We start from the raw sequence: 15240 nt of genomic DNA, 5'->3' as shown, positions 1-15240 counted from the left end.
TCCGGGCCCGCTCCGGGCCCGCGCCCGCGTCACGTGGGCGGTGCTGCCCTCGCGCCGGGCCGCGCGCGCCGCAGCCAATCAGCGACCGGCCCAACGGTCACGCCTCGCACCGCGGCCAATCATCGGCCGCCGCCGCGGCCACACCCCTCGGGAACGGCTGCATCTGACCACGTGATAGCGGTGGGCCAACCCCGCCGCCGGCACCGCCCCGTCCCGGCGGCCCCGCGCGCGGCGGCGGGAGGGGCGGCAAGATGGCGGCGGCCCCTGAGGGAGCGGCGGGGCTCCGCCGGGGAGCCGCGGCCTGCGCTGTGGAGATAGCCCCGGACGCGTGCGGGACGGCGGCAGCGGCGGGTGTCGTGCTCTCGGAGAGGCTGCCCACGTACTCTTCACTCACCGAGCAGCGTTTGGTGGAGCCTCGTAGGAATCAGTGGCGTGAAGCCTCCGGGAAGCTGCGTTCGTCCTGCCCCTCGTGTCCCTTAAACAAGCTGAAGTTTCTTCCATTGAATGAAATGCAACTTAGATAATGTATGTGTAACGATAAGCGGCAACGGAGTACTATAATATATCTAAACAATGGCTGTTGTGGATGAGGCTGCAGGCCTGTGCTGGAAGACCTTGACTGGAGATGACAAACTCCCAGCAGCCCCTGAAGCTGTTCAGGACTGGCTGCTGCAGCTGGATGGGACACGGTGGGATCCATCCCAGGGTACTGACAGAGCTGGCAGATGTCATCGTGGGACCTCTCTCTATTATTTTTCAGCGGTTTGGGGAGTCTGGAGAGGTCTCTGTTGAGTGGAAGGTGATCAGTGTCCCAGTTCTCAAGCAGACTAAGGAGGAAGACCCTGCAACCTACAGGCCTGTCAGTCCCACTCCAGTGTCTGTTAAAATCCTGGAGAAGGTGATTTAGGGAGTTGCTGAAAAACCCTTGAGAGACAACGCAGTCATCAGTCACAGCCAGTGAGGGTTCACAGGGGGAAGGTCCTGCTTAATCTGCTTAATCCCCGTTTGTGACAAGCTCAGGCATCGATTCCACAGAGTCACAGAATGGTTCAGGCTGGAAGGGACCACAGTGGCTCATCTGGTGCCACCTCCCTGCTCAGGCAGGGTCATCCCAGAGCACAGGGCACAGGGCTGTGTCCAGACAGTTCTGGAATATCTCCAGTAACAGACACCCCACTCCCTCTCTGGGCAGCCTGTTCAGTGCACAAGAAAGTTTTTCATCATGTTCATTTGGACCTCCCTGGGCTCAGTCCCTGCCCGTGGCTCTGGTGCCATCGCTGAATCCCACGGAGCAGAGCCCGGGCCCTGCCCTGAGCCCTCCCTGCACACAGGGACACCCAGGGCTGAGGGCCCCTCTCAGTTGGGGCTCCTCTCGAGGCTGAGCAGCCCCAGCTCCCTCAGCCTGTCCTGGGCATGGAGATGCTCCAGGCCCTTCAGCCTCCACTGGACCTGCTCCAAGAGCTCCATATCCCTCCTGTCCTAAGAAGCCCAGAACTGGACACAGCATTCCAGATGTGCCTCACAAGCTGAGCAGAGGGGCATGATCCCCTCCCCTCACACCTGCCAGGAACCCCCACCTTGGCCCCAGGGCATACAGCTGGTCAGGAACAGTTGGTGTCACCCTCTTCTCCACAGAGCCGCTGCCCAGCGGGGCAGCCCCAGCCTGGGCTGCTGCCTGGGGTTGTTCCTCCCCACATGCAGGACCCTGCTCTGGCCTGTGTTGAATTTCAGAAGGTTCCTCTCTGCCCCTCTCCCATTGTCGAGGCTCCTCTGAAGGGCCACACAACCCTCTGAAGTATCAGCCACTCTTCCCAGCTCTGTGTCAGTCATCTTTGTGTGACCAAGGGAGGACAGCCGATGTGGTAGTTTGGGGTTTCAGCAGCTTTTGATACCGTCTCTCACACTCTCTTGGATACACTGTCCCTCACACAGCTCCACGAGTACCCCTGCACATGGTGAGCAGCTGGTGACAGGTCAAGCTCAAAGAGTTGCAGTAAATGGGGCCACATCAGGGCAGCCACCAGTGGGGGGTTATTCAAGGGCTGGTGCTCTTAGTGTTTTTATAAATCATCCAGATTCAGGAATTTAACATGCATTAAGTAGGTTTGCCAACAACAGTGAACTGGGAGGGGCTGTGGAGTCCCTGGAGGGCCCTGACAGGGAGCTGGGCAGTCACAACCCGTGTGAAATTCAACAGCAGCAAGTGCTGGGTTCTGCACCTGGGACGGGGTTGGATGCACAGTTTGGGGGATGAGAGCAGCAAACAGACCTGGGGGTTGATGGCAAGTTCAACAGGAGCCATCAGTAGTGGCCAAAAGGGCCATCTGTATGCTGGGGTACAGCTGGGCTGAGGGAGGGGATTGTCCTGCTCTGCACTGGGGCTGGAGCTCTGTGTTCCCACTAACAGTGCTGGGAGCAAAACTGTGGAGAGAACAGGCCAAAAGCCATTTCCCACCCCATAAAAATTTTAACCCTCTTCCATTTTCAAATACTCTTTCTTTGTGTTTGGCTGACACTACCAGCTCAGACCTAACTCCTCAGCAAATGCACTGCTCAAAATCCAGGGCAAAGCCCCAGGAGCAGAAACCAGGGTCTGGCATGGGGTTGGCATCCAGCCAAGAGGATGGTGCAGAGCTCTTTCCAGTGGTGCCCAGCAACAGGGTGAGGAACAACAGCCAGAAACTAAAACACAAGAAGTCCCACCTCAACATGAGGAAGAATTTCTTTACACTAAGGGTGGCAAAGCATGGGAGCAGGTGCCCAGGGAGGGCATGGAGCTCTGGAGACATTCCAAACCCACCTGGACACATTCCTGTGACAGCTGCTCCAGGTGACCCTGCTGTGACAGGCAACTGGATGATCTCCAGGGATCCTTTCCAACCCTGGCTGTTCTGGGATTTTGTGAGTCCTGCAGGAGCACAGACCCTGCTGATTCTGCTGCCATGAGCGTGTGGGGCTGCAGCAGCAGCCTGGCTCCACTGAACATCACCCCAGCCAGACTTCTGGTTCAGTGGGAAGCACAAGAGCCCTGCACAGAGACAAGGGCATCTCTGCTGCCTTCACCTCCTCCAGCTCTGACACACAACTGCTGCAGCCAAAACCTCCCCTCCACGCTGCTGCCCAGGCTGTTTTTGACAAGCACCTGCAGCTTCCTGCCTTCAAGGGCCCCAAGAGGAACAACAGACAGCTTCTACTTTTATTATTACAGTTTAACACAGTCTTGGACAGAGGAGAAGCAGCAGGAACCAACATGCAAAGCAATTCAAAGTCCCCGGGGGCTCGAGGAAGACCACCCACAGCTCAGCTCCTGTACCTGCTCCCAGCAGTGTCTCTGGGGGCCCTTTCCCTCCAGCTGCTGCTCTGTTGTGCCCCAGAGCGGGACGAGGTCATGGCAGACACCAAACCTACACACACAGAGAGGAGAGGACTGGCCTGGGATTGTGTCTCGATGAGTCAGGTCCGTTGTCTGACTGGAGTTCATTGAGCTTTGAAACTGGGAGGGCAAATTAAATCTCGTCTGTGTGGACAGGGAGAAGAGGGATCCCTTCAGGAAGAGGCAATGGCAGGAGATGAAGCTCAGGTATTTCTGAGCTTCCTGTGTCAGAGCTGGCAGCTTTTTGGCACCAACAGCTCTTCTCAATGCATCTATTAAACAACAAATGTGACCTTCCTCCCACTCGCTTCACGCCTCGGTCTTCACCAGTGTCTTCTTGTGCAGCCTTGCTGCAGCCAGACTCCGAGTTCAGCCAAGTGGACAAGTTCCAGGAACAAATGGGATCTGTCAGGTATTTAGAGCTGGACACAGGTGCCTGGAGAAGGCCCTGAGGCATGAGGAGCCTTGGCTGAGGCAGCTGGGCAGCTGGGGAAAGTCCCACTCACTGAAGGGAGACCCCCAGCCCTGTCCCACTCAGCCCCACCACCCTGGGGCCAGCACAGAGCAGCACTGGGGGTGACTTTACTCTGCCCCCTAAGAGTTGCCCTCATTCCCCAGCACCCACAAAGCTGAGGACCCAGAGGGACAGGCTTTTAGGGCACAGGCCAAACTCATCCTGCACACAGGAAAGCCCTGGTTTGTTCCCTCGGTTTAACCGTGTCCCTGTCATGGCAGGATTCCATGTCACTGTCACTGTCCCTGTCCTTATGCTCTGGTGAGGCTGCACAGGGAGCTCAGACACAGCTCTGAGGAGCTGGGTGGCCCAGGGACAGCTCACAGGTAGTGTCCAGCCTATTACAAACTGGTTTCTAGATACCCTCCCAGCAGGAAAGCTCCACTGGAAGCTCTGAGGGGGACAAGGAAGATCTTGGGATCTCCCAGAGCTCAGTGCCACTCTCCTCACTCATCCTTCCTGAGCCCCAGATCCACAAATCCTCTGCCTCCCTCTCCCCCTTCTATTCCTGTGGCTGCCCCAGTGCTGCTGCTTCTCGTCACTCACCACGGAGGGACAGTGTGGCGTCAGGCTGGGTCAGGGCTGTGCAGCCCCAGAGAACCCGAGCACACCTGGAGGAGCTGCTTCCCACAGCCCAGGAACCAGAGCCCGAGGAATTGTGCGTTTAACAGCATTTGGAGAATCTTCCTACCATGGACTCACTCATCATGTCTGAAACTGGGTGAGCTTGTGCCAGCTCCAGCACGCAGAGCTCCCACCAAGGGAGAGAGGATTGTCCCATCCTTCATTCCTTGTCTCGGAATGAGCTCTAAAATGAGAATTTGCCCCCTTATCCTACAGCAGCCCAATTCTTTAAAAGCCTTTGGTGAAAAGCCTTCTAGAAATGCAGGTAAATTGTCAAGCCCGTCACCTTGTGACCAGCACCTCTCCCAGCAGCAGGGAAAATGCATTCTCCTGCTCCAGGCAGGGATGAGAATACCCAGGAATGGGCCAAGAGCCCAAGTTTTACTTCAGTGAATCAGCTTGAGCTACTTGGGATTTAAGATGCTGCAGCAAACAGAGCAACAATACCAACTACTTACTAGAACAGAAAGAGAGAAAAAAAGAAACAGCTCCCCTTGGCAGGAGCTGACCCACAGAGTTCCACACACAGCCCAGCTCCCAGGATCCCACAGGCAGAACAGGAATCCCACAGCAGGATCTGCAGCCAGCCCCAGCAGCTGCCATGAAATGGATGGACATGTCCTGTGTCCCAGCAGGAAGATGTACTTCCCTTGGGATTCCTCCTCACTCGTAGATCCAGTGTGCAGCTGTGTCCTCCCAGCACGGCAGCTCCTCTGGGCGGAACCAGAGCGAGATCTCCTGCTGGGCGCTCTCCACTGAGTCACTGCCGTGGATCACATTCCTGTGGGCAAGGAGAAAGGGAGCAGCTGGCACCAAGCTGAGAAAGGTGGGAGAGGGATGCTGGAAAATTCCCCCTTGACCAATTTACTTAAACTGATGGAGCCAGTCCTACCTCATGACATCCCTTCCTGTCACACACCCCTCATCCTTCCAGAAGTGCCAGTTCCCAGCACTCCTTCCTCCCATGCTGAGGAGCCATTTGTTTGCTACAGGAGGAGCTGCAAGTGGCTGTAGGTCTGGGATTTGCAGTTTTTATGTCAGTGATTCCAGCTGTGCCTCCAGATTTTCCCCATTCCAGCAAAGCAGGTTTGGTATCAGACACCAGGGAACAGAGATCTAAGGCAGGATCAGTAAGAGCCTTGTCTACCACAAGCCAGGCTGGGGCCACCCAAGGTCACCACCCATGGATCTTCACCTACTCCCACGAAAGGACTGAGTGGGCACCTCCCTCTTCACAGCCTCACAGTCCCAATTACCACAGGAAAACAGGCAAACTCCACCTGCTTTCAACAGAGGACTCAGGAGGAAGGAAAGACACAACCCAGGCTCTTCCTCCTACTAAAGCCAACCCCGGGAAGCAGAGCTCAGCTCTGGTCTGAGCATAGAAGGGACAACTTCTGCTCTGGGAATGCAGACTCATATGGCTCAAGCAGGCCTGGCACAGGAATGCCTGGACAGGATGCCCTGAAGCACTGAGGGAAGAAAAAGTCAAAGCTCTCACTTGCTGACTTCAACACAGAAGTCCCCTCGGATGGTGCCAGGCCTGGATTCAGCTGGATTGGTCTCCCCGATCATGGTGCGAACTGTCTTCACCACATCCAGGCCCTGCCAGACCTACGGGAGAGCAAAACCAGGATCAGCTTCCACAACTGCCCCAGCAGGTCACATCTGTCCTCTGAATTCCCCACTGGATCCTGGGAGAGAGACAGGAACAGGTCTCTCCAAATTATTCCTCCGAAGTTGATTTTGGAAAATAATCCAAATTGTGTGTGGATTTCTCCCTATCCCTGGAAGCACTCAAGGCCAGGCTGCACGGGGCTTGGAGCAACCTGGGGTAGTGGAAGGTGTCCCTGCCCATGGCAGGGGGTGGAATAAGACTTTCAAGGTCCCTTCCAACCCAAACCATTCCATGATTTAATTTACAATGGAAAACATCCCTGAAGTTCAGTACAGCTTCAAGAGACCCTCTGAGGGGAGATACCACCTTGCTTCCACTGTGCCAACAGCCACTGCTGCTCAGACCTTGCACTTTATCCCTGTTCCTCGGTCCAGGGGCCCTGGCCAGCACTCACCATGGCCACGATGGGCCCGGAGCTCATGTACTTCACCAGACGGCCGTAGAAGGGACGGTCCCGCAGGGCGATGTAGTGTTCCTTCAGCAGCTCCTCCGAGGCCTGCACAGAGCACAGAGCTTAGTCTGCTCCCACACACGGCAATCTGGGCAAGGGCTGCACCTCAGGGATGCAGGGAATTAAGAGAATTAAGCTCTTGCACAGATGCTCAGTTCCAGGAGTAGCCTGACACAGACAGGAGCTTCCAGGTCAGAGCAGCAACACCTGCCAGCTTACAGTGACAGCCCTGGAGCACGGGCACAGCCAAGGGCACACATGCTCCCCAAAGCTGGAATCAGCCCTCCTGGTACCAACACTCCTCTGAGCTGTGAGGATTTGGAGCTGGAATGACACCAGCAGGCTGCACAGGCCAGAGGACAGGCAGAACCCCCAGCAGTTACCAGCACAGCCTGAGGAGCTGCAGGGGCTCCTCAGCTCCCGGGACCCCCAGCCTGGGTGGGCCCGGCCGCTCACCTGCAGCAGCTTCATCCCCACCAACTGCAGCCCCTTCCTCTCGAAGCGCCGGATGATCTCCCCGACCAGGTGCCGCTGGACCCCGTCCGGTTTGATGGCCACGAAGGTTCGTTCATTGACCCCGCCGAAGGCTGCAGGGAGAGGGCAGAGGTCTGAGGGGGGGGATGAGACGCCTCCGGGCTTTCAGCCAAGCGGGCACAGGGGCGTCCCAGGCCCTCAGCCGTGGGGACACGGGGGGGTTCCCAGGATCCCGCAGAGGAGGGCAGGGCGCGGAGGGCACGGAGATGGGGGGAGGCCTGGCCTGGGCACTCAGCCGCGGAGCCTCTCCCGGGGAAGGGAGGTCCCTGGCCCTCAGGCACCAGGGGAATGGGGGTCCCTGGTCCTCAGGCACAGGGCCGGGGGTCCCGTTCCGTTCCGTACCACTGTGGAAGAGGCCGGCGAAGAGCCCCAGCACCAGGCAGATCATGGCGGCAGCGCTCTTAAAGGGGCCGAGCTCCCCCCGCGCTGTCACCGCCCCCCGCGGAACCATCGAGCCGGGGCCGCGGAGCGGCGGGGCCGAGAGACCGGGAACAGCACGTTCCCATGGCAACGGGCGGGGCCTGGTGCCTGCCGGGGTCGGGGGGCCCCGCGGGAGCGATGGCGGCGGGGCGGGAGCGGTGGGACCAGGCTCCCCCTGTGCGGGCTGTCCCAGCCGCGGCGTCCTTGCTGCCGCCCCTGAGCTCCCCTGTGCCGCTGGCCCGGCCACAGCGTCCCGGGTGTTCATGAGACTGTTTTGCCTTGGCTGTCTCTGTCGTTGCGGTCGTGACCGCACACGAGTCGTGGTTAGACTAGTCCGGTGGTACCTGAGCAGCCTCTCTATCTCGGGCAGGCCCAGGCTGGCACCTCTGGAAGAGCTGAGCGCCCCCGGGCCGTGCTGCAGGAGCAGAAGGGCAGAGCTGCAGCCCCGCAGAGCTGCGGGAGCTCCTCTGTACAGAGCACGTGTTGCTGATTTAATTTTGGGGTGTAGGATCCCGGCTGTTAACCTGCTCTGGAACTCCAGGGCTCCATTTCCTGCTCTCAGGAACTCACCTCTTGGTTCAGCTCCCTTCAAGATTAGCCTCTGGAAATACCAGCACATGAAATACCTTCTCCAGGTGCCCTGTGGAGGGCTGGATTTGCTGCCAGAGCTGTTCCAGGTGCCTCATGGAGTGCTGGGTCTGCTCCCAACCTGCTTCTCCTGTTCAGAGACAGTGTTCTGCTCGCTTTCCTCTGTTCAGACCTTGGCTGGGACAAGCAGGGATCTGTCTCCAAAGAGCAGGGACCCAGCTGCTTTATCCAACATAGTTTTGAGTAAATTATTCCCGCGTTTGTACGAGTAAATAATCAGCGGTTGTATCCCGGAGGTCCGGAGCATGGCTTTGCCTGAGGAAAGTTGTCCCTGTTTGCTCCAGCACAGCCGTGCTGTGGTGGTTATTATTCCGCCGGCGGAAAAGTCTTCGTAGGATGAGCACTGCCCGTTGTGGAGTGGTGGGCACGGCTCGGGAGCTGAGGGCGGTGCCAGAGGCTTTTCCCTGCTGCTCCCGGGAGCGCCGGTGCCGGCAGAGGGAGCGCAGGCAGCGCGGAGGAGCTCCCAGCCTTCAGCCAGCCCTCGGCATCCCAAAGTCCATCCCGTCCCGGGCACTCCCGCGGGCGACGCTTCCCTAAAACAATGCTGGAATTTTAAGGTGGACAAGCAGCGTGTTGTCAGCCCTTCCCTTGTGTTCTTAGGGACAGCCGGGCGATTTTGTTGGAACATGTCAAACAAATCCCGTCTGGAGCGGGTGTCTGTGAAAGGAAACAGCCCTCACGCGGTTTGGAAAGGTTGCAGAGTGCTCTGAGGAAGGTGCCCAATAGATGGTGTCAGCTCTCATTAGCTACTCACAGAGCCGCTAATTAAGAGCGCATTCTCCATGTGCTCCCGGTGACATCTGTGTGTGTCCAGCCTGGTGTGCACAGGGATGAAGGGAGTGGGGCTGAGGGGAGCGTGGCAGGTGGTGAAACCCAGCTTCCTAACTCCAGCCTGATGGCTGATCTCAGTCTTCCTTCACGGAGAGCTATTTCAAAAATAATGATGTTTCTGTCAATTTAATAAGATTTATTCTAGGACACTTTTCAGGCTGCCTGCAGAGGTGTCAGTAATGAAGTCAACAACTCAGTCCCCAACCCAGCCAGCACCTGTGTGTGCTGCAGGCAACCAGACTTCCACACAGGCAGAATCCCTCATTTCACACTTGTTTTATTTTTGTTGTTTATTAATGCTGATGAAACACCTCTTTTTCTCATACCAGGGTTATTCTGTCGTTCTCCACAAGTCTCCTCAAAGATCCCAATGCAGGCACTTGGGTGAAGGTTTTCATTTCCTTGGACTGTAAACGTTCTTTTGAGCCTCAGGCAGTTCCCTGCAGCAGAACTTGGAGGAGAAACATGCCAAACACTCTTCACTTGGGTGAGTCCTTCTCATCTTCTCTGGCATGATGTGCTGTGGGGAGAGAGCTTTGACTTCCCTCTAGGAGCCCCAGAAATGCAGATTGCTGGTGACCAGGTAGCTTGGGAAATGGAGCTGGGTCTGATTCCCAGGCAGATTGTTCCTGAGCCAGTGTCTTTTATGCACAGTTTTAGGTAGATGTGTATTGAGGGTGAGCCCAGGAAGCTGCAGCAAGCAAGAATGGGATCACAAATCCTCCCTACAGAGGTGCCACTTGGGTGCTCAGCATTCCCAGCCCAGATGTGTGCACAGAATGGTGCCACAGGCAACAGCTGCACATCTGGAAGAGGCTGAACGAATTTGCTGCCTCGTTTGGAAAGCCCTGTGATCGCTTTTTAAACCCCTCACTGGGAACCTGAAAGGCCAGGTACCTTCTGGCACCAAATATCTTCTCATTTCAGTGGAAGGTTCAGTGTGGAAGGATCCCAGCGTGGCAGGGGAGGCTGGGGGGGGCTGTTCCCGTGCTCGCCCCCACTGCAGGAATTTCAGGCGGAGGCAGAACTCTATTTCTGCTCTTGCTGGATAGAACATTGCAGATACTGTGGTTATGTAAGAGACTCCAGAGCATGTAGGTGCAGAAAACGTGGCCATCCAGCACTGTGCAGTGCAGACAGAGGCTGTTTGTCTCCTTTCATCACACTTAGTAAGTCCTGTGGTTGGCACTGCCTTCCTTCTCAGGCTCCTTTTGCACCTTTTTGCTTGTTTGGGGAGGATTTTCACCTTTCAGTTCAGCCCTGGTCTTTCACCAGCGTAGCATTGACACAGCCTGGAGTGTTGGTGCCTCTTACAGTGTGGGCTCTGCACAGGTGTAGACCTGTCTACTTTCATACTGCACCACTGATCCTGCTGCAAATATTTCACCTTTTAGGATAAAGAGGGGTTGGGAGAGCCAGAAGATTTCCTTAAGCACCTTTTGCTGGACCCAGGGGATACAGATGTCAGAGCCAGAGCTCCACAAAGTGCTCTACAGCAGGGTCACTTTCCAAGTGAACGTGGAACGGACGAGAGGATCCATTCAAAACTGCCATTGCTCCATCCTGGAACAAAGCTCTGATACAGAGAGGGGTGCTCTGGAAACTGGGAGTAGCTGTATGAGTACAGCAGGAGGTCTCCAGGGATACCCCTTTAACCCTAGGACAGGTGCTGTTTCCTCAGAGGGAACTGCCCAGGCCAGACTTGCCTTTCCTTGCATTTGGCTTTTCCATTCTCATGGAGTCCATAAAAGATTTCCTTGAAAGAAACATTCTGAGTACACAGCCCAGGGAAACGCTTGCATTTTGAAGCAGAGGTTTGTGTTAGTTCTCACTTCTGTGCAGTGCTACAGCATTTTATTTATGCCTGTCTGAGCAGCCTGTGCTTCTTCCCTGAGAAATTCCCTGTGGGGAATCACAAAAAGTGGAAAGGATTTTTGGTGTGAGAAATAGAAGCAGGCCTCAGGAAATAAAGCAAGGGATTTAGAATTCAGCTTTTCCTGGGAAAATTAGGAGAAGATACAGTTATAAGCAGCAAGGACATTAAAAGACAATGGTTAGTTCTTAGGCTTGACCTAGATAGATGTTGAAGTTGCAAAAAGTATATTTAGTTAGAGAGATAAGTTTAAGCTTAATAATGGGATGTTGTATGTTATTATGTAAGGCATAACAAGTGACTATTGTGTACAATAGATGTAGGTGCTTTATTAAGGATTGGTTAAGACAGATGTCTGTAACTTTTAGAAGCACACTATTGGCCAAAAAGCTTTTAAGAATGCTTTGCAACCAGGAAATTGGGGGATGTCTCTGTGGCAGCGTGAGCTGTGTACCAACTTTGTCTCTCTGGATGTGAGACTGATAAACTAATAACAGCTCCTGCAACGCTGGTCCGAGCCCATCCCAGTCCATCCAGTTCCATCCAAGACCAGAGAAGGACAGGCTGGAATTGGCAGTGCCTGTGATACGGGTGCTGATGCTCTGGAGGTGAGCCAGGAGGGCTTTGGCTGCTGTTCAGTGCCCTGAGAGATGTGCAGGGCCTGGAGCCCTTGTCTTGTGCCCTGAGTGTGTCACTCGTGTGCTGCTCCCAGTCCTGGGTCCTTCCTGTCCTTGTAGGTGCACAGCAAAGGAGTCTCCTCTGTGCTGATGGTGGGATCATGTCCAAAATTCCTGCACAGATGCAGCTATGGTAGCTTGGTCTGTCCTGTTCTGTCTGGAGTATTTCACAGAATCCCAGAATGGTTTGGGTTGGAAGGAACCTTAAAGCTCATCCCATCCCACCCCTGCCATGGCAGGGACACCCTCCACTGTCCCAGGTGGCTCCAAGCCCTGTCCAGCCTGGCCTTGGACACTGCCAGGGATCCAGGGGCAGCCACAGCTGCTCTGGGCACCCTGTGCCAGGGCCTCCCCACCCTCCCAGGGAACAATTCCTTCCCCATATCCCATCCAGCCCTGCCCTCTGGCACTGGGAAGCCATTCCCTGTGTCCTGTCCCTCCAGCCCTTGTCCCCAGTCCCTCTCCAGCTCTCTTGGAGCCCCTTTAGGCCCTGCAAGGGGCTCTGAGGTGTCCCTGGAGCCTTCTCTTGTCCAGGTGAGCACCCCCAGTTCTCCCAGCCTGGCTCCAGAGCAGAGGGGCTCCAGCCCTTGGAGCATCAGGGATGATTTCTCAGGGACAGCCCCTGTCTTACCACCTCCTCAGCTCCTTCTCACTTAAGTCTGTGAGGATAAATTTTTTTGTATGAAAACCCAGCTGTGGCCTGTGGAGTTCTGCCAGCAGAGGCAGCCATTGGCTCTCACCCTGGTTTGGGGTCTCCTCTCACTCACAGGGGAGCTGCTGCACACCTTTATCTCCAGCTCTGAGTCAGATCAGAGGTGGCAGATGTGGGACTAAGCCTGACCTTTCCCTCTTTATGGACAGGAGCCCTGGGGTGTGAGTGTGTGGGGCTCCTGCATGAGCCCTGTGCCCAGAGCAGGGCAGGGAGCAGCTCCTGAACCTGGGAATGCAGAGCCCCAGCTCCCAGGAAGCTTCCTGTGCCTCACGAGGAGACAGTGGAGGTAAAACTTACAGTCCTTGAAGTTTTCTGTCACTTGAGCTGATGGCAAAGTCCCATGTGTGTGAGTTCTGTGAAGGAATGCTTTGCCAGGGAGGTGGTGGCTGGCTTGGATCAGGTTTACACCTTCACCCCGGCTGGCAGTGGGATGGAGGAGGGACTGCAAACTTTGAGGCACTATTTGGAGCCCCTTGTTCTTAAGACCCTGGTTCGGAGGGGCCTGAATGCAACCTCCCCTCCCCAACTGCACCACCAGCTGCCCAGCTGTGAAAGGGGCTGTTGGTTCTCCCTCAGTTGCCTGCCTTGCAGGGCCTGTGTTCCCCCAGCAGCGCTCCTTGTGATGCCACGGCAGTCACAAAGTAGGTCAAACACCATCTAAACCCTGCCTTGATATCCCTTGAGCTAAATTCCTGCCCTGCCAGAATGTGCCCCCAAAGGGGGTTAGGACTTGTGGCTTACGGGGAGTTAAGAAGGATGAGCAGCTTTGGTGTAGCTGAGTAAACAGAGCCGCAGCTCTGGGCAGCCCGGCTCCCTCCGCTGCCGGCCCAGGTCCCTCCGCTGCCGGCCCAGGTCCCTCCGCTGCCGGCCCCTCTCCCTCCGCTGCCGGCCCAGGTCCCTCCGCTGCCGGCCCCTCTCCCTCCGCTGCCGGCCCCGGTCCCTCCGCTGCCAGCCCCTCTCCCTCCCCTGCCGGTCCCTCTCCCTCCGCTGCCATCCCGCCTCCCTCCCCTGCCGGCCCAGCCCGGCGTCATCCCGCCCAGGGATGTGTCCAACCCATGTGCTTTCAGAGAATCTTTAAGGTTGGAAAAAACCTCCAAGATCAAGTCCAACCTTTGTCCAAACACCCCCGTGCCCACTAGGCCATATAGGGAAGTGCCATATCCACTGTGTGTGGTTTTTTGACCACTCCCAGGGATGGTGACTCCAGCTCTGCCCTGCTGCTCTCACCAAGTGCCTTTGGTGACACTGGCGCTAGAAGGGGTGAAGAGGGTGAGGAGCTCGGGCTCTCCTGGCTCACCTGAGCTTTGGTCGGTGTGTTACACGTGAGGTGAACTCTGTCACTTCTCCTCTGAGTGAGTGCTGCAGCCATGGGGTGACCACCACACTGCTCTCCCTAGACACGTGGCAGGAATTTGGCCAGCACCTCTCTGACAAGGGCAAGAACAAAACACCTGGACAAGTGAGTCATTCCTTCACATCCCAAGCCCAGAGCTTTGGGAAACCTCCGTGAAAGTTACAGGAACATTTGTCAGTGGCTGCCAGCCTATCCTTGATGCTGTCAGTGGAAGGGCCCCAATTATTTGTGTGTCTCAAGATCCTTTTGAGTCTCTGCAGATGAAAATCTGTTCTCGTGGTGAATGCAGTGGTGACTCAGCACTAGGGAAGGAGGCAAGATGACCTTAGGAAAATCTTTTCACCCCCGTGCTCTGGAGATGTCCAGGAAAGGAAAGAAGATTGAGCTGGAAAAAATATTAGCCCTTGGCAGAAAGAGGCTTTAGAAGAAGCCCAGAGCTTAATGCCAGGGAAGGGCTGCAGGGTCTGGGCACACACCAGCCTCAGGCCTTGCTCCCAGCTTTCTGCAGGAGACAGCTGGAGCTGCAGGAGTTTCCTTCCTGCCCTTCCAGGGCCTGGGTCAGGGCTTGCAAATGGAGAAGGACAGCCCAGGACTGTGGCAGGTGTGGAACTGACAATTCCAGCAGTAGAACCGAGTCAGCCCTGCAGCAGCAGCAGCAGCTACAATAGAAGCAACCCCTCCCCTGTTACAGGAAAGCCCTCAAGGCCCTCTGTGGCCTGTTAAAGCTTGGAGGACAAGGGCAGCGAGGGCTGTCATGGGCATCCTCACTAAAAGTTCTGTGTTGATGGAGCAAACAAGCCCTGAATGTGCCACCAGCTCCCCAGGGAAGCGAGGCTTGTCTCTGGGTGAATGTGTGATTAAACCAGAGCATTGTTCCAGCAGTGCCTGCTCACCCTCCCGTTGGCCCTCCCAGGCCTCCCTGCTGTGGTCTCACTTCCCAGGACCTGCTCACATCATCGTGCCATGTTCCCCTGGCACGATGATACCTTTGGTTGCCCACCCAGCCAGGGCAGCTCAGGGATTGTTGGGGCATCCACTGTCCCCCACGGTCTGTCCCTCAGCTCTGCTTTTGATGTCCCAGTGGCTGCTGCTGCAGTGTGCCAGCTACAGCCCCTCAGGCAGAAAATGTGTCACCCCAGAAGTGTGAGGGCTTTACACAGGACATCAAACTCTCCTCATGGTGTACCCCACACTTCTCTTGCTCTTCTGCTGTCTGAACCTTCAGGGAGCTGCTTTAGCTCACCAAGATCTCCCCCCCCCACACACCCCTGAGCTTTCTGCTGTTCCCAACTGAGAGCAGCAGGAGCAGGATTAGACTGGAATGCTCTGACCATTCTGACAGCAGCTCAGCCAATGGATGAAGGCACATTTTTATCAGCAAGTGCTTGTTTTTGTGAACATTAATCATATAAAACTCCTACTAGATGAGGAACTCTGACATTTTTTTCTATAATCTCACATAATCAAATACTCTCCCGTCCTTTTCCTTCCCCTGGAGCTTTGGTCTCTGTCATCAGCACAGCTTCTTTGGAAGATGTGTTTCTTCCCACT

General features: G+C 56.0%; 1 protein-coding gene and 1 long non-coding RNA gene across 3 annotated transcripts; one reads left to right on the top strand and one right to left on the bottom strand.

Moving 5' to 3' along the window:
* Window positions 1-3175: 3175 nt before the first annotated feature.
* Window positions 3176-8580, bottom strand: LOC104684655 (nucleoside diphosphate kinase 3-like). 2 transcript variants are annotated; one of them, XM_010392102.4, is made up of 5 exons: window positions 8165-8580; window positions 7097-7227; window positions 6584-6685; window positions 6013-6125; window positions 3176-5292 (listed from the first exon to the last, which is right to left on the bottom strand). In XM_010392102.4, the coding sequence occupies exons 1-5, from the start codon at window positions 8211-8213 to the stop codon at window positions 5175-5177; spliced, it is 513 nt and encodes a 170-aa protein (XP_010390404.2). In that variant the 5' UTR covers window positions 8214-8580; the 3' UTR covers window positions 3176-5174. The 2 variants fall into 2 exon arrangements, with proteins under 2 accessions (XP_010390404.2, XP_039416113.1); XM_039560179.1 differs by lacking the exon at window positions 8165-8580 and adding an exon at window positions 7517-7626.
* Window positions 8581-8720: 140 nt separating this feature from the next.
* Window positions 8721-11015, top strand: LOC109143608. Its single transcript, XR_002043901.2, has 2 exons — window positions 8721-9560; window positions 10468-11015. It is a non-coding gene; the product is annotated as an uncharacterized LOC109143608 (long non-coding RNA).
* The last annotated feature ends 4225 nt before the right edge of the window (window positions 11016-15240 follow it).

This window comes from Corvus cornix, chromosome 14, assembly GCF_000738735.6.
Source record: "Corvus cornix cornix isolate S_Up_H32 chromosome 14, ASM73873v5, whole genome shotgun sequence".
Taxonomy (NCBI): Eukaryota; Metazoa; Chordata; class Aves; order Passeriformes; family Corvidae; genus Corvus; species Corvus cornix.
The sequence above is the reverse complement of the archived record's forward strand: the minus strand, read 5'-3'. Positions and strand labels throughout refer to the sequence as shown.

Bases quoted from the DNA above. Each gene is read 5' to 3' on its own strand.
- LOC104684655 (XM_039560179.1), bottom strand. From the start codon at position 7,625: ATGGTTCCGCGGGGGGCGGTGACAGCGCGGGGGGAGCTCGGCCCCTTT. The intron at 6,126-6,583 runs GTGAGTGCTGGC...GCTCTCCCGTAG, and splicing joins CCGGGCCCATCGTGGCCATG to GTCTGGCAGGGCCTGGATGT. The intron at 5,293-6,012 runs GTGAGAGCTTTG...CCTTGCCCACAG, and splicing joins TTCTGTGTTGAAGTCAGCAA to GAATGTGATCCACGGCAGTG.